This window comes from Vipera berus, assembly GCF_964194415.1.
Source record: "Vipera berus genome assembly, chromosome: 6".
Lineage (NCBI taxonomy): Eukaryota > Metazoa > Chordata > Lepidosauria > Squamata > Viperidae > Vipera > Vipera berus.
Genome location: NC_138208.1, coordinates 45,207,183 through 45,232,244, shown reverse-complemented (window position 1 = coordinate 45,232,244; position 25,062 = coordinate 45,207,183). Strand labels below are relative to the sequence as shown.

General features: G+C 39.7%; 1 protein-coding gene across 1 annotated transcript in view; it reads left to right on the top strand.

Moving 5' to 3' along the window:
• Nucleotides 1-1,956: 1,956 nt before the first annotated feature.
• TSPAN8 (tetraspanin 8) overlaps nt 1,957-25,062 on the top strand; it is a 36,095-nt gene continuing 12,989 nt past the window's right edge. Inside the window, exons 1-3 of the mRNA XM_081331862.1 lie at nt 1,957-2,006; nt 19,199-19,371; nt 23,296-23,358. Of these exons, the coding sequence (XP_081187988.1) occupies nt 19,312-19,371; nt 23,296-23,358 (123 nt within the window). The 5' untranslated portion in view covers nt 1,957-2,006; nt 19,199-19,311. The remainder of the gene's footprint in view (nt 2,007-19,198; nt 19,372-23,295; nt 23,359-25,062) is intronic.

Below are 25,062 nucleotides of genomic sequence, written 5' to 3'. Positions count from 1 at the left end.
TAGCACATATAATATGAATAGAGAATATTTTTTCCCCTCTCATAATGACAAAACTCTGGATGCTCCAACGAAAATAAATACAAGATGATTCTGGATTAACAAGGGTATTTTTTTTGTTGTTTGCTTTTACCTAATGCTTAGTTAGACTATAAAATGCACTGGCCCCAGTTGTAGAGATAACCTTCAATTCAGATGGTTTAGATCAGTGCTTTCAACATTTCCAGATTTTACCACTTTTAGGATATGGCAGTATTCGAGTACCACCAGCTGCCTAGCAAGGTGTCAAAAGCTTGATGACCAAAAAAAGGGAAAAAAATGATAAATTACAGATAGTCCTTGACTTGCAACAGTTCGCTTAGTGACTGTTACAATGGCACTGAAAAAATGACTTATGATCATTTTTCACACTTAAGACCGTTGCAGCATCCCCAGAGTAATGTGTTTTATATGTGGATGCTTAGCAACTGATTCGTATTTATGATGGTTGCAGTGTTTCAGGGTCATGTGATTCCCTTTTGCAACCTTCTGACAAGCAAAGTCAATGGGGAAACCAGATTCACTTAACCATGTTACTAATTTAACAACTGCAGTGATTCACTTAACAAATGTGGCAAGTTGTAAAATGGGACAAAACTCATTTAACAAATTTCTCATTTAGCAACATAAATTTTGGGCTCAATTGTGGTCATAGATTGAGGATTCTCTGTACACCCACTTACCACACTTTTAATGGGAAACTTGTGCCTGTTTCTCTGACATTAATCTTTGCACTGTTCTATCCCCTTCTCTCCCTCTACTTGTCTCAAAGAAGTCTCTCCTCTTCTCTGTCTCTCTTTCTCCATCCCCTTCTCTTTCCCTGTCATCTTTTTTCTCTCTCCCTCTTCTGCCAAAACCTCCTGCTTTTATATCCTCTCCTCTCTCCCCCTCCTCCTTTTCCCTTTGGTGCAACTCCAGCTGACTCCTCCTTCCCAAGATTGTGCTTTGCTCCTGGAAGCACCAATCAGCTAGAGCCCCGCGCCAACAGCTGGAGCCCCACGCCAATCCTGGGTGCTCAGCAGAGCCCTGGCAACACTGCAGCTCTAGTTGACTCTCCCACAGGCCTGTGCAGCGCTGCCGCCACTTTAGCTCATCCCCCCCACTACACTTTTACACTTTTTTAACACTTTTTTTACAATGCTTTTCAACCCATCTTATGCGTACCACCTGACAGGTGCCGAAGTACCACCAGTGGTACATGTACCATGGGTTGAAAAGCACTGGTTTAGTTGGTTCAGTAAAGGGACTGGATATGAAGACTTCAAATTATCAATGGCTGCTAATGTTGGTGTCAGTTGACTATCTCCAAAATCTCAGGCAGCATATTTAATACTTAAATACACTTAAATGCCAGTTGTTTGGAAGCATGAGAAGGCTATTAGCCATGATTGTGCAATTTCCTAAATCCATCTGATTGCCCATTGGATATAGAGTAGCATTTTGGACTTGGTGGGCCATTAGGATTCAGCACTAGGGACTCCAGCTGCCATGACAGAACCACACCATCCCTTCTGGTCTCTATCTGTAGAATGACTGAGCTTGGAAAGCTTGCTGCTATTTTCAATTTCCCCCAAAGCTTAGAGCAGGGGTATCAAACTGCCAGCCTGCGGGCCGGTTGCATCATGCAGAGGCCACGCCCACCCCAGCTCCGGCAATGCAAAAAAAGTTGTGATACGTCGTGACACATCACGTGATGTGGCGAGTTTGACACCCATGGCTTAGAGGGTACTTAATTATTACACTAAAAGCTCTAGGGCAGCAATTAGAAGCTATTGCTGGTAAGCCCACAATAACGAGAAAGAGTGTTCACAATCACAGGAAGTTGTGGTCAGTATTCGTTGTACTAATTTCTTGTTGTTGAACTGATTTCCTGCATAGTATTTTCTCTTTATGCTTTTTTCTTGCACTCTGAGGTGACTGGTTTTTTAGAATGGGAGGTTTAATGTAAGAAATCAACATACTCTGCACTGGTAAGCAATTTTTTTTTCTGCCCTTGATCAGCATTTTGATTTGGTTTGGATTTCTTTTTAAAGCTTTGAAAATGAATATACAAGAAAATGTACTCTTATAGAAAGAGTAGTGTCACTATGAAAGATTTGTTATAGTGCTACAAGTTTTCCATTAATGCTTCAACTTTCTACATTTACCGCAATAGTTTAGTTAAATGGAAAACACACATTTTTTCCAGCTGACTCAGATTTATTTTTATTTGTTGTAGCTTGTACCTAATCAACAGTTTTATTTGGCAAAATGTGGCTTGTCATAAATATGGAGACCATACAATCTAAACAATCAGAAACTCACTAAACAAAGTATGTGAAGAGAGAATGTCACTGAACATAAGTTTATTTTCAGTGGCAATTATTTCTCCCATTACTTGAATATTTTGTGCATGCTTGTTATGAATTGTTTATTGATTTTTGTGTTGGGCATGCAATCTTTGGGCACAGGTTTAGGTGCTTAATTTGTTCACATGTTGAAAAGACTCTAGTTTAGCAGTGAATTAGACTAGAATAATTTTGCTAAGCCATGCCTGATGGGTGGTCAGTTCAATCATTTATGAAATAGGATGCCCTATATGCAAAGTCAAGCTTTGTTTACTGCTAGATGATTTGTTGAGACACAGAAATGTACAATCCTACATCCAACTGTTATTTCAATCATGAACATACATGCAGATTGTGTATTTGTAGATGTTTTTTGTAAATTTTAATTGAAAGTTGTTTTGAGTGCTTAATTAAGCAGAAAGACAGGGGATACATTAAAAAAAATAAACACATCAAATGCTTTCTATTTTTTCCATTGACATGGTTTTCCATGCAATAAAGCAAGAGGATCTGGCCAGTGCTTAGATTGTTCTTATATGGAACATGTATCTGAGCAGCAATACTACCGTAGTCTGTGATGAAAATAAAATTCCACAGGATCATAACTGGCTGGCAGAGATACTCATTTAAGCAGAACGTTCCAACCTTTTCAGATCAAGAACTGAATGTAATATTCCATGGACCACAGTTGTATAACATGGTGAGGCTCAGGACAAAAGTTTAAATGCAATTTAAAATAATTTTCTTAAGTAAACTTTAATTATGCTTCTTCCCCATGTACTGAGTAAGCTTTCATTTCAAACACTTTGGAGTTTAGAATTTACAAAAACGTTTGAAAGGGCTTAAGGGAATTGCAAATTGTGTGCCCAATCTTTTGGTGTTGAACACCGCATGTGACTCTTATGGAATCTACTAGAAGTTGCCTATGGACAGAACAAAAGAAAAATGGCAGTTATATAAACTGCATCCACTTCCTTTCATAAGGAGAGTCCTGCTAGCCTTACTCTCTTAACTTATGTAGAACATCCACTTTGTTTCATGCTTCTGAAAATAGCTGGGTGAGAGTAGCAGTGGGCTGTAAAAATAAAGCCTTTGGCAACAGAATGGGATAAGGGCATGATGGCTCAGCAGTTAAAGATGCTTACTTGTCAGCTGGAGAGCTGACAGCCTGGATTTGAGATCTGAGTGCTGTGCAATGGGGTGAGTTCCTGTTGTTTGCCCCAGCTCCTGCCCAGCTAGCAGCTCGAAAGCATGCAAATGCGAGTAGATTAAAAGGTAACATTTCTGTGGGAAGGTAACAGCATTCCATGCACCTTTGGCATATAGCAATGTTGGCCACATGACCATGGAAATTGTCTTCAGACAACGCTGGCTGCCTCGGCTAAGAAACAGAGATGAACACCCTGCCCTAGATTCAGATATGACTGAACAGGGGAACCTTTACCATTAACAGGGAGGGAAAGCTATCTGAGGTTATAATTCTGGGTCTTAGTTGCACATATGCAAAGATGCTGAATATTTATATAGATATTCCTTCCATTGTAGTGCTTTTTAAAATGGTTAGATTCAAATAAAACAATATAGTAAATATAAAAGAGAAAAAAGAAAAAAAGAGATAGAAAAAATAAAGAATATCAAATGTCAGAAAACATGGGGGTGGGGGGAGAGGAAAGAAATGACTTCCATTTTTCCTCTCGGCACATATACGCACAATTCTAATCTGAATCTCTGCTGTTTAAAATTAAAAATCACCCCTTTCAATATAATTCCATCTAAAGATTTGGAGCATTTCCAGAAGACATGGGGAAAGATTAAGTCCCTGTCTAATATTTGGGATTGGAATGAAGATAACATTAGGCAGAGATTTATAGAGTTTATAGGATTGATACATAATTTGCAAAAATAAGAAATGTTTCCATGTCAGGAAAAAAGACTAGAGATCAAGTTTTGCTCCAGCACTTTAATGCTAGATTGAGGACTGATGATACAGATATCATTGCACTTAAGGAAATTCCAATTAGAATACTACACAAGAGAAAATATTATTTTTTTTCTGACACTCTATTATAGTATTTTTAAGCTTTAACAATGTTAAGATGTGTGGACTTCAACTCCCAGAATTCTGCATCCAACATGCATTCTGGGAGTTGAAGTTGTCACATCTTAAAGTTGCTAATATTGAGAAACAGTTACAACAACTTACCCTTTCTCTCTTGTATTTCCATGTATATGTATATGTATATGTATATGTATATGTATATGTATATGTATATGTATATGTATATGTATATGTATATGTATATGTATATGTACATGTATATGGGAGTTTATGCTCCACAGTTCAAATCTTTGAATGTGGACAGACTAGGGGTAAAACAAGGCTTTACAGTTACTGATAGTAAATAACAAATCAGAAGACAAAATATTTTTTGTCACAATTACATTATAAAGAATTTAACTGCCCAGTGTGCTGTGATTCTCATTTTAATATTCTCCTTATTTTGGCTTCTTTTTGAATAAAACTCAAGATATTGTTACATATACATATATAAAATTACATAAAACTATATTTCACCCAGTATTAAATTGCTTCTCAGAGTGTTTACAGTTCCTACTTGCTCAAAGTTAAATTCAACTGAAATAAAAATCTGCTTTTATTATTGACATATTTAAGAATGCTTTTTGGTCTTAACACAATTATCCAAAAATCAATAATATTTTTGGATATACTTGCAAATAGCAAACATTTTGTTTAATTAATCAACGATCAAGTTTTTTGTATGGTTAGATTGCATTTAAAATTAACTGAATGTTTAATGAAAGCAATGTCTGAAATCATACAAGCCAAATGAAATTTTACAAAATCCCTGCAAGCTTAAAGTTTCAGGATTTATTTTATTTTATTTTATGTTTATTTTAACGGCAGATCCGTCATTAACAAGGCTCCCCTCATCCAGGACTTGATCGAGGAGGAATGTGCGGATCTGGCGTGCATCACGGAGACTTGGTTGGGCTCGGAGGGAGGGGTTCCTCTGACCGAGTTATGCCCTCCAGGTTTCCATGTGCTACACCAGCCGCGGGGCTCAGGGAAGGGGTGGTGGGGTGGCGGTGGTTGTCCGGGAGACTTTATGCCCACGGGAGACCACCATTGTCCAGATGGCTGGGAGTGAGTCCCTCCTCCTGAGATCTGGCCCTCGGGCTCAGTTGGGCCTGTTGCTCACATACCTGGCACCCAGCTGTGTGGCAACAGCCCTGCCCGAGCTGCTCGATACCCTCTCAGGGTTGGCGGTGGAGTTCTCCAGGCTTATAGTTCTGGGTGACTTCAACCTGCCTTCACTGGGAGGGTCGTCTGAGTTAGCTCGGGAGTTCATGGCTTCTATGACGGCCATGGGCCTGACCCAAGTAATTCAGGGCCCAACTCATGTGGGGGGGTCACACTCTCGACCTGGTGTTCCTGTCTGGACAGTGGTGGGATGATCTGGGAGGGGGTTCTCCAACCATTGTTCCCCTGTCATGGTCAGATCATCATCTCCTGCGGCTGGTCTTCTGTTACACCACCCCCACCGCTGGGCGGCGGAACCGACCAGGTGGTTCCGCCCCAGGCGCCTAATGGACCCGGAACGGTTCCAGATGGCGCCTGGGTCTATACCCATCGCCCTCACCCACAGCCCAGTCGATGCCTTGGTGGATGCCTGGGAAAGGGCGGCCGCCGGGACACTTGTCGTACCCTTGCGACCTCTGACCCAGCGCAGATCCCGTTGGGCTCCATGGTTCTCTGCGGAGCTCCGGGAGATGAAGCGTCGGAGACGGGGTCTAGAGAGCAGTTGGAGGTCCAGCCAATCCGAATCTGACCGATTGCAGTTAAGAACCTATATAAGGTCTTATCTTGCGGCGATGAGGACAGCGAGGTCTAATTACTTCGCTGCCCTCATCGCGTCCGCAGATAATTGCCCGGCCGCCCTGTTTAGAGTGACTCGCTCCCTCCTTAACCAGGAGTGAGGGAGGATCCCTTGCAGGGACGAGCCGAGGAGTTTAGTCATCATCTGGCGGACAAAATTGCTCAGATCCGGGCCGGTCTGGACACTGACTGGGCAGAGTCTGACATGGAGGAATCGGACGGTCTTGAGCATGTTATCTGGACTGAGTTCGATCCTGTTTCCCCTGATGATGTGGACAGGATCATGGGGAGGCTGAACACCACCACCTGTTTGTTGGATCCGTGCCCCTCCTGGCTGATTTATGCAGCCCGGGAGTAAACACGAGGCTGGTTCCAGGCAGTAATAACTGCTTCTTTGAAGGAGGGTGTCTTCCCTGCCGCCTTGAAGGAGGCGGTGGTGAGACCCCTCCTCAAAAAGCCTTCCCTGGACCCGGCTGTTTTAAATAATTATCGTCCAGTCTCCAACCTTCGCTTTTTGGCGAAGGTTGTTGAGAGTGTGGTGGCGCATCAGCTTCCTCTCTTCCTGGAGGAAACTGATTATCTGGACCCATACCAATCGGGTTTCAGGCCCAGACACAGCACGGAGATGGCATTGGTCACGCTGGTGAATGATCTCTGGCGGGCTCGGGACAGGGGTTGCTCCTCTGTCCTAGTCCTATTAGATCTCTCAGCGGCTTTTGATACCATCGACCATGATGATACCCAACTTTTTCTTTCCACCCCGAACCAACCCAGCGATGCCCTCGCCGTGATGTCCCGTTGCCTGGAGGCAGTCCAGGTCTGGATGGGGAGAAACAGGCTTCGTCTCAACCCTGCCAAGATTTTTAATTGGGGTTTTTATTTGTCAGGGATTGATATAATTTTTTAATGGTTTTTAACTTTTGTATTTTTTGTTTTTAATCACCCTGTAAACCGCCCTGAGTCCTTCGGGAAAGGGCGGTATATAAATACAATACAATACAATAAATAAATAAATAAAAGGAATATACAAACATCCAGCCATGTACTCTTTCATTTTATTAACCTAGCATGTGACCTAATTAAAAGATTGATAATTATTATCCTTTCCTTGTATTAACATTAGCTTCTCTGATATCAGGACTTGGTTTATTTTTTTGACCAGCAGTTTTACAGGAGAATAGTAAATAGCTAAGAATCATTTTCAGTAAGGATTTCAATAGAGGAAAGTGTAATTGTTCTTTACTTACTTTGTCCTTATGGCCCAGAAATATCTGATTCCATCAAGTATGACATAACCACTAGGAGAAACTTCCTTATGTTTGACAGTTGACCTTGACCAACTGGAAGGCACTTGAAAGGAAGTGAGACATTTGTTTGCTGGCAATATCATACAGTTCAAACATTCTGAGCTCTAATGTCAATATGGGTATGAATGGTTTCTCGTACAGAAAGATTACTCTGAAACATAAGAGAACAGAGGTGGGGTTTGAATGTATGAAGGCATGTATTTCATTTATATGGCATCATGTTTGAGAAATACTTTTAAAAGAGTGGTATTTTTAAATACAGCCTTTGGGCAGCATAAAATGAAAGCACTACAAGATGAAAATATAGCAAAAGAGCTATGCCAAATAAAATTCTGGGCCTAGCAGTTCATTATGAGCCAAATCCAAAAGGATCATTTGTTTGCTATATAAGCATAGAACAGAAGTTGCCCACAAATACACCTGAATCTATATCTGCCAAAAGAAATGAGATGTAATACAGCTCTTTATCTGATCTATTAGTAAAAATACAGGCCTCCAGATGAATATTACAATATTTACCTTCTAAGACTGCTTAGAAACATTAAAAGGAGCTAACATAAATGCCTTTTGCTGCTTGAGAGTGGTTAAATAGATAAACATCTATCCAGTTGGAAAAGACTAAAAATCCACCACGATAAATGTTAACTGTTAGCTTATCCAAGTCTGGTTGGTGGGCACAGTTAAAAAAAAAAGTCCAATGTTTTATTTAACTTTTCAAAATTTTATAGGTAGATATACTGTATTAGGTGAAAATTGACATGAAACTTATTGTACATGTAATCATATACTAAGGTAAAAGGCACCAGGTCTCTAGCTTAAGTCAATAATTGATCAATAAGAATAAAGCTTAAGTTCCAACTTTGATCAGACCCACTTCAAGTCAGAGTGCTGAGTTAGGCACTTAAAACTACTGAAACATAGCTTGAAGAAATCTGATTGTGCTTTTTCCAGCTTAATATATTTAAGAATGAACCAGACAGATGTACAGCAGTTGGACTAGAAATTTGACCTACTGTAGCTCATGATTTTCTGCAAACTTAATAAACATTTAATTCTGGTTCAGACCATGAACCTTTGCCCAGAAGGCCCTTCCCTTTTCTAACTGGATAACTGATCTATACAGCCTCATTTGCGTGCCAGTTTGTTTCATTCAAAAGCCTTTAGCAAACAGTGTCAGTCTTGTAGACGCTTTAAGTTATTAACTTTTTTCTGCAGAATAGGTAGAATGAAGTCCAGCTGCCATATCTAACACAAGGTAATTATCTGCTTTTGCATCTTAGGGGGAGCATCTAAACTGATGAATTGATTATTAGCAAAGACATAGGGTAAAAAAATTCTTCTGGCGATGAATATCTATACAAATATCTTAGTAGAAGTACCATAGGTCATCACTCTTTAGATGATTATTGATTACCAAGAAATTGACCACATTAAGATTACATAAAACAAGAAAATAATCTAAAACATTTCTTGACTCCCTTTCCCAGTAAGTAAACTCTCCAGGAATATCAACTTACATCATCAAGGATAAAACTGTCCATTAGTCTTTGAGGCTAAATATTAGTCAGCAAAGTTACATGCCCTAACTTTGGAAGTCTGAATCTGTAACAAGGAAGAGAGTTTAAGTAACAACACAACAAATGAAACATAAAAATAAGTAAGAAAAATAAAAACAGATAAAACAGGAATAGAGGAATTATTCTTTATATAAATCTGTATAGAAATATCTGTTGGTTTTAGTTTTACTACAACACTTTCTGGCAAACTAGATATAAATTAATATGCTCTTTTGGGAGAGGTCAGATTTTTTAAAAAACAGCAAATCTCTATTGGGTTCATACACTCTGTTATGCATGTTTATTTAGTGATGGTGCTACAATAAAGGAATATAATTCACATGAATGGGAAAGCATAGAACAAAAAGCTATTCATAGACTTTGAACATGCCGATTACCTTTGAATAGATATATTTTCTTCCAATTCAAGATGACGCCTTTGTTTATCATAACCCATATTGACTATTCAGGTCTATCATATTTCATGTCTAGTTTTATTTAAATTGGACCGAAATTGATTTTAAAGAATCAGTCTTACATTTTTATATGAAGATACTTATATGAGGATTCATATCATTATATCTACATGCTTAAAGCAAGGTTTGATGTCCTAGAACATACACTGCAACTTAACATTGCTTATCACATAGAAATGCCATAGTGCTATAACATTGTCTTATATCTGAAATGTCAGTCAAAAATAATAACTGTGCTGCAGGGTAGTGGTCATTATCCAACCATTAAATAGTTCACATTCAACTTCAGTCTAATTTTATGCCATCTTCTGTCTCATTTCAGAAGGTTTTTGGAAGTAATCACATCTGGCAAAAACAATCTCTTCACCTCGGTTGGTTTGTGTGGAGTGAGAGAAAGAGACTTAAAAGGAATGTCAGCAAAGGCTCTGTCTTAGCTTTTAAAGATATATATACCAATCTGTTTTACATTGGTGGTTTTATAGACATATATGTATGTATGTGTGTATGTCATAAGTTTACATATGACACAAATATTCTCAAGAAAACTTCTAGTGTAAATGCAAATTAAAACAGCTTTTAACACAACATCATAGCGTCTTTCATGAGAAAGTAACAAAGAACAGTTTTGTAATGAAGGTGGTAAATGGACCCCAATTGTCAAAATATTCCATATGTATGGAATATGGCTCAATATCCCAAAACAAACAAACTCACTTGGAATTCCAGTAACAAAGTTTTTATTTAAAAAGAAGCATTTGCAAAGGCTTGGTGAACTGAAACCCACACAGGAGTTCAGTCACAGCTTACAGAGCTGTTTGACACATTTTTATATCCTATCCCCGACACAGATTCCCCCGTCCCTTATCACACTCAATGCCCCTTCCCTAATCATCCAATAAACTATTTGGACCACCTAAAACCACTGTCCCTCCCATGTTCCAGGAAGGGACACATTTGTACACATTCTATCTATCACCATCAAATTTTCTGTTAACAAAGCTCAGTTCCTATAGTTATTTCTGTATTTCCTTTGCTTGCGGTTTAGATTAGCTAGCATTTTCAGCTTGTCACATTTGTACTTGTCAACTTTTAGATGAGATAAGGGAGATAATCTGTTATGTATTGGGCTTGTGGTGTTACACCACATGCGTTGCTGAAGCAGCTAACAGCTCTCCAGCAACCCAGACAAGCCGTCTCCGGTCTTGCAATTGGTTAGCCCCAGGCAGCAAAAGTGGGTTCAAACCTATTGGCTGCCGCCTAGGGGCTAGACCAGGAGTGTCAAACTGTTGGCCCATGGGCCGGATGCGTCATGAAGAAACCGCGCCTACCCCAATTGCCGGCAATGGGGAAAAAGTTCCGATACGTCGCGCAACATCACGTGACGTCGCGCGTTTGACATGTCTGGGCTAGACTATATATTGTGGCTGGTTGCGGCCCAAGTTCCAGTACAGTTCCAACAAAAATAGAAGTATGAGTTATCCTGTACTCAGCCTTGTGTCATCATTCCTGCTCCCAAGAGCCCACGACTTAACACAATCATTATTACTTAGGATTTTCAGGTGGCTTCTTCTAAAGTCCTTTAGACTCGTTAGAAATTTCTGAATAATATTTTATTCCTTTCAATCCACCCTTTCTTTTCTTTATCCTTTCAGAAATTTATAAATAATTCAAAAATACACTTTTCATATATGTGTTACATTTTATAGTTATATGTCGGCAAGCAAGCCTAAGTTATAGTGATCCCAGTTATAAAGGGGTTCACATCCATTCTGATAGTTCTTGTTCTACCTCTCTGGGATTTTCCAGTATCTCACTTTCTTGTTATCCTTCCTCCTCATTATCCCTCAGACACATCATTTTCTCATTTTTATATGGTGGGGGTTCTCCTAAAAACATTATTTTATTAATGGCATTTTCTCTTAATCTCTGTACCAGTCCTCTTATGTTTGATTAGCCTGTATACACCTTAAATCTATCCATTCTATATCCCATAGAATTTGAATATCACTATCTCCCAATATGAAAGGGACGCGGTGGCTCAGTGGGTTAGGACGCTGAGCTTGTCGATTGGAAGGTCGGCAGTTTGGCGGGTCGAATCCCGAGTGCCGCGTAGCAGAGTGAGCGCCTGTTACTCGTCCCAGCTTCTGCCAACCTAGCAGTTCGAAAGCACGTAAAAATGCAAGTAGAAAAATAGGGACCACTCCGGTGGGAAGGTAACAGCGTTCCGTGCGCCTTTGGCATCTAGTCATGCCGGCCACATGACCACGGAGACGTCCTCGGACAAGCGCTGGCTCTTCGGCTTTGAAACGGAGATGAGCACCAGCCCCTAGAGTCGGAAACGACTAGCACCCATGTGCGGGGGAACCTTTACCTTTACCTTATCTCCCAATATAATTGAATTTAACTCAGGTTGTGTTTCTGCTGCCTAAATTTCAATTTCTCCTATAATTGGGTAAGTGGGCTAAAGAGTCTGTTGATGTCAGACCTTTTTAACCAATCCTCCGCTATTACTGTGTCACACGTTTCTTCACAGGGACAGACTGTCCACAATCACAATAGTGATAAGAACAACAACATTCAGTGACACCATTGCAATCACAGAACCAACACATTATGTAGAAGTTTGTAGAATGTGGAGGTCCACAGCTTCTTTTGGAGTCCTTGGATGGAATAACATAGGCCACCACTCAGATTGAAAAAGCCAGAAAGCTGCTACTCCTGCAATGAGAAAAATCACAAACAAACCCAGGCTATTATTTCTTCACCCCACAATGACCACATCAGGTTTCTGTAAATTTTTATTCCAAGAGGGTCTTCTCCAGGAATTATTTTCCACTCTTTTCGCTCCACTCTTTTTCTTTCTTTTAAACTGCTGTTTCAGTTGTTAGGAGGACTTGGTAGGGACCCCAGGCTGAAGTAAGTTTTTCTTCGCACCAGCTTTTTATCAGGACCCAATCACCAGGCTGAAACATGTGGACAGCAAACTCCAATGGAGGTGTCTGGGCTAGCAATCCTTGCTTGCTGAGAAAAGACAAAGCAGAAAACAGCCCCAGTATCTAATTCTTTATAAACATGTCATTTAGTATCAACTCTTTGCTTTTAATATAAATTTAGTCAAATTTCAATTTAATCAGATTCCATTCAGATGGAAACAAATTTCCGTTAAGTAGGTTAAAACATTAAATTTTACATCCACCCCACCTTCTTCAAACCAGAATTCTAAGCAGAGAAACACAGCGGGGGGGGGGGGCGGGCGGGGTAGAGACAGGAAAAGAAGAAGAAATTACATGAAAATCTCACCACTAACAAAATAGTTTTCTCTTTTTCACATGCATTTTCCATGAATTCTCTCACACATCCTCCATGAGACTCTTCTCGTGCAAACGCTTAAACAACAAAAAATCTGCAGTTTATTGTTTCTTTCATAGTCAGGGGGGAGAGAACTCACACACTCTCTCTCTCTCACACACACACACAGAAACAGGATCAGCATATCCACACATTCACTTCCATTCAAACTGCTTGCATAAACACTTTCACATACAGATATTTCATTTCATCCTTTCTCCTGACAAACCAATAACTATTATTATAATTTCAAGGAGCTGTTCAAAAGCCAATGGGCTCCTTTTTTTAGCAACAAATCTCTTTCTTTGTTTTTAAGTAAGGCCTTTTTATTAATTATTATTATTAGACACAACACAGACAGACACAGATACACTACCTCCAAACTCCTCTAACAAAAATGGACTATATATTACCTGGGATCCAACAGGCATATAAACTTCTTTTATTAACCTATATGTTTAGTGCATGACATAGCCAATTTTTAAAACTTCCATATTTTGAGCAAAATGCACTAATGCTTTTAATAGGATTTCTTCTCCACTCAAAATAACAATATTGAGTCATGCTACCTTTACTCTTATCCCAGGTGTATTTTCCAGATGAATCCATCCCATCCTGCTAGCATTTAAAACAGCAATACTTTATCATAATACTTTTACTTTTACCTCAAGTATATAGTTTATTATGCCAACCTTACCCTCAGATGAAGTAATTAAAATTACCTAACTGTGGCCACTGAGTTCCCTCATCTATTTGTTTTTGTCCCCAAATAAAATAACAATATTGAATCATCAAGTCTTTATCTAAATCTTTTACCATTCTACTATAAGGAGGATGATTCCATCCAGCCAGGATCTTTCCCAGGAGACTGTGAGGAGGGATGAAAACATTCTCTCCCTTTCCCTCATCTTTAGTTCATCTTCCCTGATCTTGGGAGTCCCCTCTTTGATCCTTTTGTGGCTTCTTGGACGGTCTCTTACCCATCAGTGGTTACCATCTGATTCTGTTATTGTTGTCGACCTTGTGAGACCCCTTTACGCTTCACCAAGCTGCTTCCTCCTTTTCCGGTCAAAGGAGTCTGCTCTCACTCTGCCTTGCCATCTCATTCATCCTCTCACAGGTCTCAGATTCACACCAGCCTACTCACCCAGCTGCCCAGGTAACTATGAAAATGCCCTGATGTTCTTACCTGGGTCTGTGCACAGTTTCCCGGCAATTGGTACTTGACCCTTCTCCTTGCCTTGCCACTCCTTTCAGACCCTCAGGACATTCACACCTTGCTGGGCGTGTATGTCTTGCCAGTCTCCCAGGACCCTCGGGGCATTAAAAAAATTGACCTGACTTCTTTTGTTCCTGGAATCCACTATTTAGCATCTGGTTCTTCATGGGTACTGGGCCGGGGTGGTCACCTTTCAGGAAACCATCAAAATCGACGTGGCGCCTGTCTCCTTAGGGGTGGCCACTCCTGGTGATCCAGGGACTGTTTGGATATCCCGGACGAGCCCCCAAGTTGTTAGGAACGTTGCTCAATATCCCAAAACAAACAAACTCACTTGGAATTCCAGTAACAAAGTTTTTATTTAAAAAGAAGCATTTGCAAAGGCTTGGTGAACTGAAACCCACACAGGAGTTCAGTCCCACCTTACAGAGCTGTTTGACACATTTTTATATCCTATCCCCGATGCAGATTCCCCCCTCCCCTATTGCACTCAGCGCCCCTTCCCTAATCATCTGATAAACTAGCTGGACCACCTTAAACCACTGTCCCTCCCATGTTCCAGGAAGCCCCTTTGTACACATTCTATCTATCACCATTGCTCGGTTCCTATAGTTATTTCTGTATTTCCTTTGCTTGCGGTTTAGGTAAGCTAGCGTTTTCAGCTTGTCACATTTGTACTTGTCAACTTTTAGATGAGATAGAGAGACAATCATTATTACTTAGGATTTTCAGGTGGCTTCTTCTAATGTCCTTTAGACTCATTAGAAATTTCTGAATAATATTTTATTCCTTTCACATATTTATGGCAATTATGCCATTCCCCTCTTTGTGTCTTAATTCATCCACAGATATGCAGGGTAGTTATATGTAGTTACTTGCAAGTTAATGTAGCCTTAGCTTATCTAGTTGTCTTTCCTGTGTAACTTATCCTGGAAGAATGACATGAATCCTGCAATAGAGATTCCATTTTAACAATTTGTTCCATTAGGGTGGGTCCTTCCTTAGTTTCTTTCTCTGACCATTGGGAAAATGCAAGCTCCTGCCCCTCTTTTCTGCTTGTTTTCTAAGCAGTATTTCATCTCCTCTTTCCCCAAGGTCTCACATGCATTCCATTATAGGAGGTGATTCAAGTTGTGTAGAGATTGATGGAGACGTGATGGGATGGGTTACCCAAGGAGTACTTTACAAGAAATTTGAAACTCCTGGTATCCAGCTGCTGTTGTTGAATGCCAAGTCTGCCTAAAGCAGGGGTGTCAAACTGCTGGCCTGTGGGCTGGATGCATCATGAGGAAACTGCGCCCACCCCATTGCCAGCAACAGGGGGAAAGTTTCGATACGTTGCACGATGTCACATGACGTCGCGAGTTTGACATGTCTGGACTAAAGTAAAGGTTGCCTCATCTTACACTATATAAATGTGGTTGGAAGCAGGGGCATTTCCCCTCTTGGGATATGCTCAATTAAGTCTTTCATAGCCACAAACTAAGGGGAAGGAAGGTGGAATGGCATTGTCATTTGGGAGATTAAAGATCACTGTCCCACAGACAACTGGGTATAAGGCCTTACTAGTAAAGTTGGTCTCTAAGGTTGGAATGCTGCTCTTGTATTGTCTTTTGTGTGACAGAACAGCTTCCCCTCTTGTGCTGCTGAATCTCATTGGGAGGTTGGTGGTACAATTCTTGAGGCTACTTGTCTTTGAGGATTTCAACATTTGAGGAGTTCTCTGGGAAAGGAATCAGATGTGGTTCAGGAGTTTGACACATTGTAGAGGCTACCCACTAGATCTGTTATTTGGCTCTACACACTCTGGGGGAGTGATGGGCAGGAAGGTTATTTAAAGAATTTTTGTGAGAAATTTTCTATAATAGAGATTGAGCTCTAAGTCCTTCAAGTAAGAAATGCCACAAGACTTGATACTCTCTCCGCTCCTATTCAGATGCACATGAAATCTCTGGGTGGGATAATCTGTCAATGTGGGGTTAGGTTTGTTCTGAACCAGCCAACTACCGGCCTTGTAATAAGGCAAACCCCTGTTCAAGCAGTAGAGACTGGAGAGCGTCTGAGGTTTCAAAGCGTCTGCCAAGTTTAATTCACAAGCAAAACAACAGAACAAGAAACACAGGAACTTGAATCCTCAAGCGGAAGGGTTGCTTTCAGCAACCAGCCCCTCCCCAAACACTCCTTTTATTTAGAGTTCAGGGCGTGGTCTCCCTGTGCCTCCTCCCAAGGAGTCCCACAGCCTTTCTTTGTTTGTTCCTGCTCGACTGCCTCCTGCGTCGGGCGTCCTTGAACAGGGCCAGCTGTGGGTCATCATCCTCCGCACTATCGGGCTCACGCAGCTGAGAAGAGGGCCCCGGCTGAGGGCTCTGCGAAGCCTCCAAGCCATCATCAGCCGGTTCGTCTTCCACACCCTCCTCCTCCCCCTCATCTGAGTCATCCGATACATCTGAACCGGCTGCCGGACCCACCGGCTGGCCCTGAGTCATAACAAGGTTTTTATAACTCTACATCTTGACACATGGCCAAATAAGTAATGGTGTTGTTGAAGGAAAAGTCTTCATCATGGTTCAGTCCAAGCTGGGAATAAACAACATGGTGAACTGCTTTAGAAAGAAGGTTGCAGTTTATTTAAGAGGAGAGCCAGACAGGAAGATGGCTCTGGAAGAAAAGAGAAAAAGCACATGTAGTAGGGAGTGGTGGGGTTTTACACCTTCTTGAGCCTTTTGTTTGGAGTTGTTCCTGTGGCATGAACTGTGACCTGAGTCTGAGTGTGCCTTTCTGGTATTCTGATGGTGGTGGGTTAATCCTATTATGTCCCAAAGGTCATATTCTGCTTTCCTGTGGCTGGGGCTGATGACTCTTAGATTTTTGGTGTGAGGGATTGTTGATTCTAGGGATCTTTCTTCCTAATCCCAGTTTCCTGACTCCAGTCTTTCTGACAAGATTATCGCATCTGCATTTCTGCAGACCTGGTTTCTGTTTGGGGCATAAAGACTTAGGGGGGAGGGGTGTTGGTTTCTGCATTTAAAATCCTTTGTGGAAATATAATATCCTGCCTTTTTAATATTTCCAAAAAATATTTCTTTCTCTAGGGGGGGGCTTACTTCCCACAGTGTCAAAGTGCTGCCAGGTACCTGGTGGCTGCCAGGTTCTGGAATGGGAAGAACAGGTTGAGACCCAATCCCAGCAAGATGGAGTGATTTTGGGCTCAAAGGCCTACCTATTCCAATGAGGTTTCATGGTTGACTCAGAATGAAGTAGCATTAATCAAGATACAATTGGTTTGCAATTTAGGGTCTCTGTGCCTCACAGCTCCTGGTTTAGAAGCAACTGGTGGCTGTAACCAAGAAGATTTTTGCCCAGTTCCAGCAATTTTTTTATATTTTTAAAAATTAACTAAATACAAAAATCAAAGACAGGAAAAGAATATAAAAGAAGAAAAAAAGATAAAAAGAAATTTATCGATATATTGCAATTATGGTTTATTACAGTCATCCCTGTGATCTATATTATTATAATCAATCCTGCAAACCTCTGAATACTTGGGGCCATATGTTTATCTTTCTGATGTTGAACAGTAAGCCTTTTGCCCAAACGTGCTTTTCAAAAGGCAACTGGACTTACTTTGTTTTTTTTTCCTTGAAAATGTTTTGCTTCTCATTGAAGAAATAGATGTTGAAAGCTGTTGCAGGTAAGGAAGACTATAACCATTATATCCATTCTAGAAATGAAGTTGTATAGTTGTCACCAACAAGCATATTATTGTTAAAAAGTATCTTCTGTTGAGGATAATAGAGTTGTGTTTCATATTGGCCATAATATAATTTGCACAGATTGCCTCAAGAAAGCTCTCAGACAGACACTCAAGAATCTGGAAGATTTGATCAAGACTGCCTGTGTGCCAGCATGTCCCACACCCTAATTAATTTTATTCATTTTTTTGTTTTTACTTTTATTGTTTCCTGTGCCTCCAGAATGAATCATTGCTACTAATGATTAATGAAACTTTATTGTCAAAGTACAACCATGTATAGATTGAGATTAGCTGAGCCTCCCTTCATGCTCCCACCCCCCAACTCACAGTGACAACAAACCTCCATCTTATTATACCATGTGAACTAATTGCACCACACACTGGCCTCACAAGTCAATTCTGCATAAAGTTTATAAAAAATATTTCCCGTTCAAAAGCCTAACAGCCCACGGATAAAAGCTGTTTTTCAGCCTGTTGGTGCGGCTGGCTATACTCCTATATCTCCTACCCTGAGAATTTTCCTCACTCTTCCAAGGCAACGAGCCCTGGCAATGTCATCCAGTGGTGTCAGGGGACAACCCACAATGTTCTGTGCTGTACTTACCACCCTCTGTAATACTTTCCTATCCACGGCTGTCAGACCAGCATACCAAACCACAATACCATACGAGAGGACCCTCTCTATAGTAGACCGGTAAAAGAGGGTCATTAGACATTGTTCTACCCTGTTCTTCCGCAAGACCCTGAGAAAGTGAAGCCTCTGTTGGGCCTTTCTAGCCACCTGGGTTGTATTAACTTTCCAGGTCAGATCTTCGCAGAGGTAGACTCCCAGAAATTTAAAGGAGGAAACTCTCTCCACACAGTCCTCCCCGATGTAAAGTGGGGCAGGTTCCTCCTTTTTTTCTCCAGAAGTCTAGCACCATCTCTTTCATCTTGCCGATGTTCAGGTGCAAGTTGTTGTTACTACACCATATGGATAGTTTTTGTACCTCCGCCCTATCTGCTGTCTCATCCCCACCAGTTTTTGTATCTGAATTTAGACCTCTTTACAGATAGTCCTTGTTCAGTGACTACTTATTTAGTGACCATTCGCAGTTACAACAGTGATGAAAAGTAATTGTATGGCCAATGCTCACATTTTTGAAATTTGCAGGTGTGTAAAAGGAAAAGCTAAAATAAAACCAGTTGGCTTTTGTTCAGTGGCCTGGTTAATAATTACCTACCAGATATGAATAACAAACTTATTGTTCCTTCATAACTTCCCTTTTTATTGTCAGCTCAAAGAAAGCAGCTAAGAACTTCTTCCTGATTCTGCAGTAGAACGATTTAAAGGGGATCACTTCTGAGAAATTTTCCTTCCGTTTGAGAATCCTTTCTGGAGTAAGAAAAGATGGCAGGTGTGAGCTCATGTATGAAATACTCTATGTTTGTCTTCAACTTTTTATTTTGGGTAAGTCTGAGTTGAAATATATATATACCAGAATGATTAATGAAATATTGGTTGCCTTAAAATGTGATATTTTATGAGGAGTTGGAGTCACCTGTTCCAATAGCAGTACTGGACAAGGATGAAGATAAATCCTTCGTTATTTGTAGGACTGGACAAAAAGTGGTAAGACTTAAGTTTGAAAACAAACTTGTCTGGGACAAATGGAGAAAAGCCTTAAATATAAATACTTTTCTGGACAAGTGTGTAAATGTTGGAAGTTGACTACTTTTTGAAATAACTGTTCTGTAGCAAAATACAAATATATAGATTATCTGCCAACATATTTATCAAATTTTAAAGCTTTGTTTCCTAATGTAGTCATGATTGTTTTCAAATTGGGTGTGTGATCATGTACTGAATTTCAAGAGATTACTGGGAAAGTTGCATATTGCTTACTTTCCTACTCTTTCTGAACCATTCCTGTTTCTGTCATTTATTACTCAGTGTCCACTCCAAAAACAGACTGACATCCCACCTTGTAGCCTTTAAACAATGAATTACAAGGTGAGGAAAAAGTGGAGATTTTTTTAATGAAAAAGAATTTGGTATGAATAATTAAATCTGTTCAAACACTTGGCAAAAAAATTGTGTTTAAGATAGGTACGGTTCCGGAACCCCTGTCTGCAATAACCTTTTTTCAGAATAAATTTGCCACTGTTCTCTGTCCAGTCTGGCTCGGTGATGTACTTCCATGATTTATCACTTTCCAAACATATTTTGGTTTTATTTCTATGTTATTGTTTCAGCCACGTATTTTCAGATAAATCTGTGGAGTAAAGTGGCCCTTACTGTCAAAAATTGATTTTTGAGTGAACCATTTTTTTAAATAGCCAGTACCATGCCAAGTGATATCATGCTGTATCTTGAAGGGACAAAGTCAAATAACATGTCTGGGATTGGGTGGAGGTGAAATGACTACTTTCAGTCTTGGCCTAAAACATGTCACTGCTTATCACCCCATAATTCTCTCTTTTGTTTCTCTCATTTTCTCCCCTTCATACAGAAACACACATTAGGCCCTACCAAGTCTGAGAATACTTTGAGGGTCCTAAAGGTAGTTAAATGCTAGGAATGACTTGTGGTTATGGCCTGCCTCCCATGTTATAAGACAATTTTAGGATGTGAGATGAGGTAAAAGAAAGAATGGATGAAAAAATTGTTGGTAACTTGAAGGAAGAAAGTGAGATGATGGTTAGCAGATTTTGAGTGGTTTATCAACATGGTTATGTGTGGGCAGTGGGGGAGAGAAAGTGAGACCTTGAGATGTGAGTCTGAAAAAAATATAATTTTAAAGGAATGGTTTTGTTTTTTAGAGATGAGGTCTCATATTTACCTTGCATTCAGTTTCTTGGATACATTGTTGGTTTGATAAACTGATGTTTTAGGATTGTTCACTTGCATTTTACAAACATTTTGTGATTAGCTATCTCAGTATGGCAACAATGACACTTCCTCAAAATCTGAAATATCCTACTGATACTCAGAGATCATATTCCATTCATAGATTATTAGTAAAATTACATCTATACATATAAGCCTATGTCTAACTATTCATCTTTGAGAGGATGGGAAAATTTATTGTCATCCATCCAAATTTACTTGATTAGGTTCCAAGAAAAACTGAAATCCCATTATGATTTATTCAGAAGCATTAATGATCAGAGAAATTAGTTCTTAACTTCCCCTCCTAATCTCTTGTGACCTCTTACATACAAAAAGAAACACTACCATTCTGTACAGTTGCTGGCCAGGTTCCCAGTATTTCAAATAAAGAAAGTCCCTGCTTCCCTTCCATGGGATAAGGAAACAACCCCCCCAGTCATAATATACTTAATTGTTCAGTGGGTTAGGACGCTGAGCTTGTCGATCAAATGGTCGGCAGTCTGGCAGGTCAAATCCCGAGTGCCGCGTAACAGAGTGAGCGCCTGTTACTCGTCCCAGCTTCTGCCAACCTAGCAGTTCAAAAGCATGTAAAAATGCAAGTAGAAAAATAGGGACCACTACGGTCGGAAGGTAACAGAGTTCCGTGCGCCTTTGGCGTCTAGTCATGCCGACCACATGACCACGGAGACATTCTCGGACAAGCGCTGGCTCTTTGGCTTTGAAACAGAGATGAGCACCAGCCCCTAGAGTTGGAAACGACTAGCACATATGTGCGGGGGAACCTTTACCTTTACCTTTATCATTCAAGTAATACTAATCACACTGATGAAGATTTCTGGTTGACCTGAATGTTGAGTAATCTAATCAACTCATAGAAATCTATCCTATGAAAAAATACAGGTAGTCCTCAACTTACAACCACAATTCAGCCCCAAATTTTGTTGCTAAGTGAAACATTTGTTAAGTGAATTTAGCCCCATTTTTCAACCTTTCTTGCCACAGTTGTTAAGTGAATCACTGCAGTTGTTAAATCAGGAACATAGTTGTTAAGTGAATCTGGTTTTCCCATTGACTTTGCTTATCAGAAGGTTGCAAAAAGTGATCACATGACCCGGGGCCACTGCAACAGTCATAAATGTGAGTCAATTCCAAAATGTCAGCATTTTGATCATGTGACCATGGTGATGCTAGAAGGGTTGTAAGTGTGAAAAATGATCATGTCACTTTTTTTCAGTCACAAAGTGAACTGTTGTAAGTCAAGGACTACCTGTAATGTCTTTTGACATTTTCAAATATCAAAGGAAAAGGAACTGACTGCCTTCACTGGTAGGAATATATAAGGGCATACATTTATTTAATGGAGCTTTAGAGCAGAGATAGGCCATTTTTTTTAATGCAATGCTAGCCCATTTTGGTAACAGAAAGAGGAACTGAAGCAAGTGGTTGACACAAATAAGTTTGTATAGCAGGTATATTTATTTATTTACATTATTTATTTGTTTCGATTTATATACCGCCCTTTTCCCGAGGGACTCAGGGCGGTTTACAGGGCAAATTAAAAAAGTGCAATGTACAAATTAAAATAAAATTAAATTAATAGCCCCAAAAGAATTTAAAATTTAAAATTTAAAACCATAAAACCCCTCAGTCCAGGCCGGCTAACTCAAATAGCCAGGTTTTTAGGTCCCAGCGAAACGAGTGGAGGTCGGGGGTGATCCGGAGTTCCACAGGCAGTTGATTCCATAGGGCAGGCGCGCCCACCAAGAACGCTCTCCCCCTGGGGATCGCCCGCTGGCACTCCCTGACCGGCGGGACCCTGAGGAGGCCCTCCCTGTGGGAGCGCACAGGACGATGGGAAGTTGATGCTGGCAGCAGGTGCTCCCTAAGATAATCTGGACCCATGCCATTTAGGGCTTTATAGGTCATCACCAGCACCTTGAATCTCATATATGCTGGGGGGCAAGATTGCCAGACCATATTATAAGGTATATATTGGGGATGGCTGTTTTGCAGCCAGGAACTGTGCTACTTTTGTTTGTTTGCTTGTTTGTTTTCTTAGAGCTGGACATTGTTACAATCACCAGAGGGAATGGGGGGAAACTGTGGCCCTTTGTCTGGTATTTAAAAATATACTATTTTTTTTAAAAAACCAACAACATCAAACACAGTATTGAGATAAAAAAGCAAGCAAAAAAAGAATTCACAGGGTTTTCCATAGGGTGTGTTAAACAAGATGGCAACATTATCTTTTTATGTGTGTCGCATGTCATAGCAATTTTTTCAAAACAAAATTATATTTTAAGGGAGAAATGGGCATTTTGTCCAAGACAGTACTTGGAAAATAAGATTTATTTTATTAATAGAATCAGTTTGTATATGGTGTTTGGGACTGTTAATGTATATTAAGATGGGATTAAATAATTAAATAATGGGAAAAAATGTTTCAGGCGTCTGCATTAAGTAGTGTCTTCATTATTTATTGATTTTCCCCCCTTTAATTAGATAATTGGATGTATTATTCTGGGAGTCTCCATATGGATGCGTGTCAGCAAAGATATTCAAGAGGTAAATATGCTTTTATCAGTAATAATTGTAGGTGTGAACACATATTACAGCTGCATCTTCCTGGCAAGTCACAGTAAAATAAAGTGGATAAAAATGAAATAAATTCTATAGCAGTCACCCCCTAATCCACTTTGGAAGCTGAGATCAATTTCAGGTGATAAATAATTACTTTTTATAAAAAAGAAACTTTAATGTAAAAATTATTTTTCCTATTTTAAGTAGCCATGTTTAAAATATACAATGGTGAAGAGGGAAAAATGTAGCTTTTGTGATTTTAAAAACACTGAAAGGGAAAATTATAAAAAAAATAAATATAAAAATGTAATTCTCCGAACAGAGTGAAAGATATAACTAGCCTTTTACTGAAGTCACATAGGCCACAAGTTTGCAGAGGGAAAAATAAATATCAGAAACAATAAAGATTTCAATATCACACATAAAAGTAAATCAAACATCTAATTGCTTGTTCCTGGCTAAATATTTACCTCTGTTTTGGGGACAATGGATTATTTCAGCAAATGATTACTGGTTGTCCACCTTGGATTTTTCTGGATTCTTGTTATTACAGCCTTAAATCAAAGGCCAAGTGCCATTTAGATCTTTTTGTTTCCCTGATGCCCAGATTTGTGGCAGGGGGTTTTAAGAAGCCAAAAGCCTTTTCTCTACAAAAAGGCTTAGGTAAGGATTTTACCTTAGAAACAGAATCTCGTCTTAGAAACTTAGATATACCTTTGTTTGTATCTATTCTGTAAAAACAGGTTGGCCTCACAATAACTTCATTGAGAAATGAAAGAGATTTCCTTGTTTTAATTTTCATTATGTAAACTTTTTTACATTTAGAATAAAGAAGCTGAGATTTAGCAAAATTTTATCCTGAGCAATCCCAAACAGCGACAATTCTCCTAGCATTTATGGTGTGAGCCTTATCTCTCCTGCCCCCAGTTTACTCCTAGATTTTATTTCCAGTTAAGAAAGTATATAAGTTGCCAGTTTAAAGTTTTAAATGTAAAGATAGGGACTTGCATTCTATTGAATGAAGGCATGAAAAGGGTCTTTGAAACATTTTATTCATGTGATCAGGAACAAGATACAAATAAGATAACCTTTATTGTCATTTTTTTTACTGTGTGCACAATGGCACACATCAAAAACGAAATTTAGTTGCCTGCTCTCAAAGTGGAACACATACATGACACACACCTAACCATACTATATACAAATTAATTTTAATCCAAATTCAATGAAGGTATGGGCAGCTGTTGAACTCTATACCAACTATATACTGGCATAGAATTTCCTGGTTTGTTTTACCAGCCAATTACTGCTACGCCTGACTCTGTTTTAAGTTTTTCAGGATCAAATAAATTAATAATCTGCCACCTATTTTTGCCCTGGGGCATTAGGGCGTTAATCAGCAAAAGCTTGTTAGACTGCTGCCCTTAATATGGTGAGTTTATGTGTTTGCCATGTGACATAATTCAATAGCAACCAGAAGACTGTGTTGGACCAACAAATGACTTATCCACTAGAGATAACTGGAAAAATGACTTTTTTATGTGAGTTCCTCACATTAAAATGCCCTTCCCACATAGGTAGATTTTCTCCATCATGATGTATTTCCAATGCTCTTTGAGATGATTAGGAGTCAAAAATGATACATAATGGCACATAATCAATCAATCAATCCTAGGAATACTTGTGTAC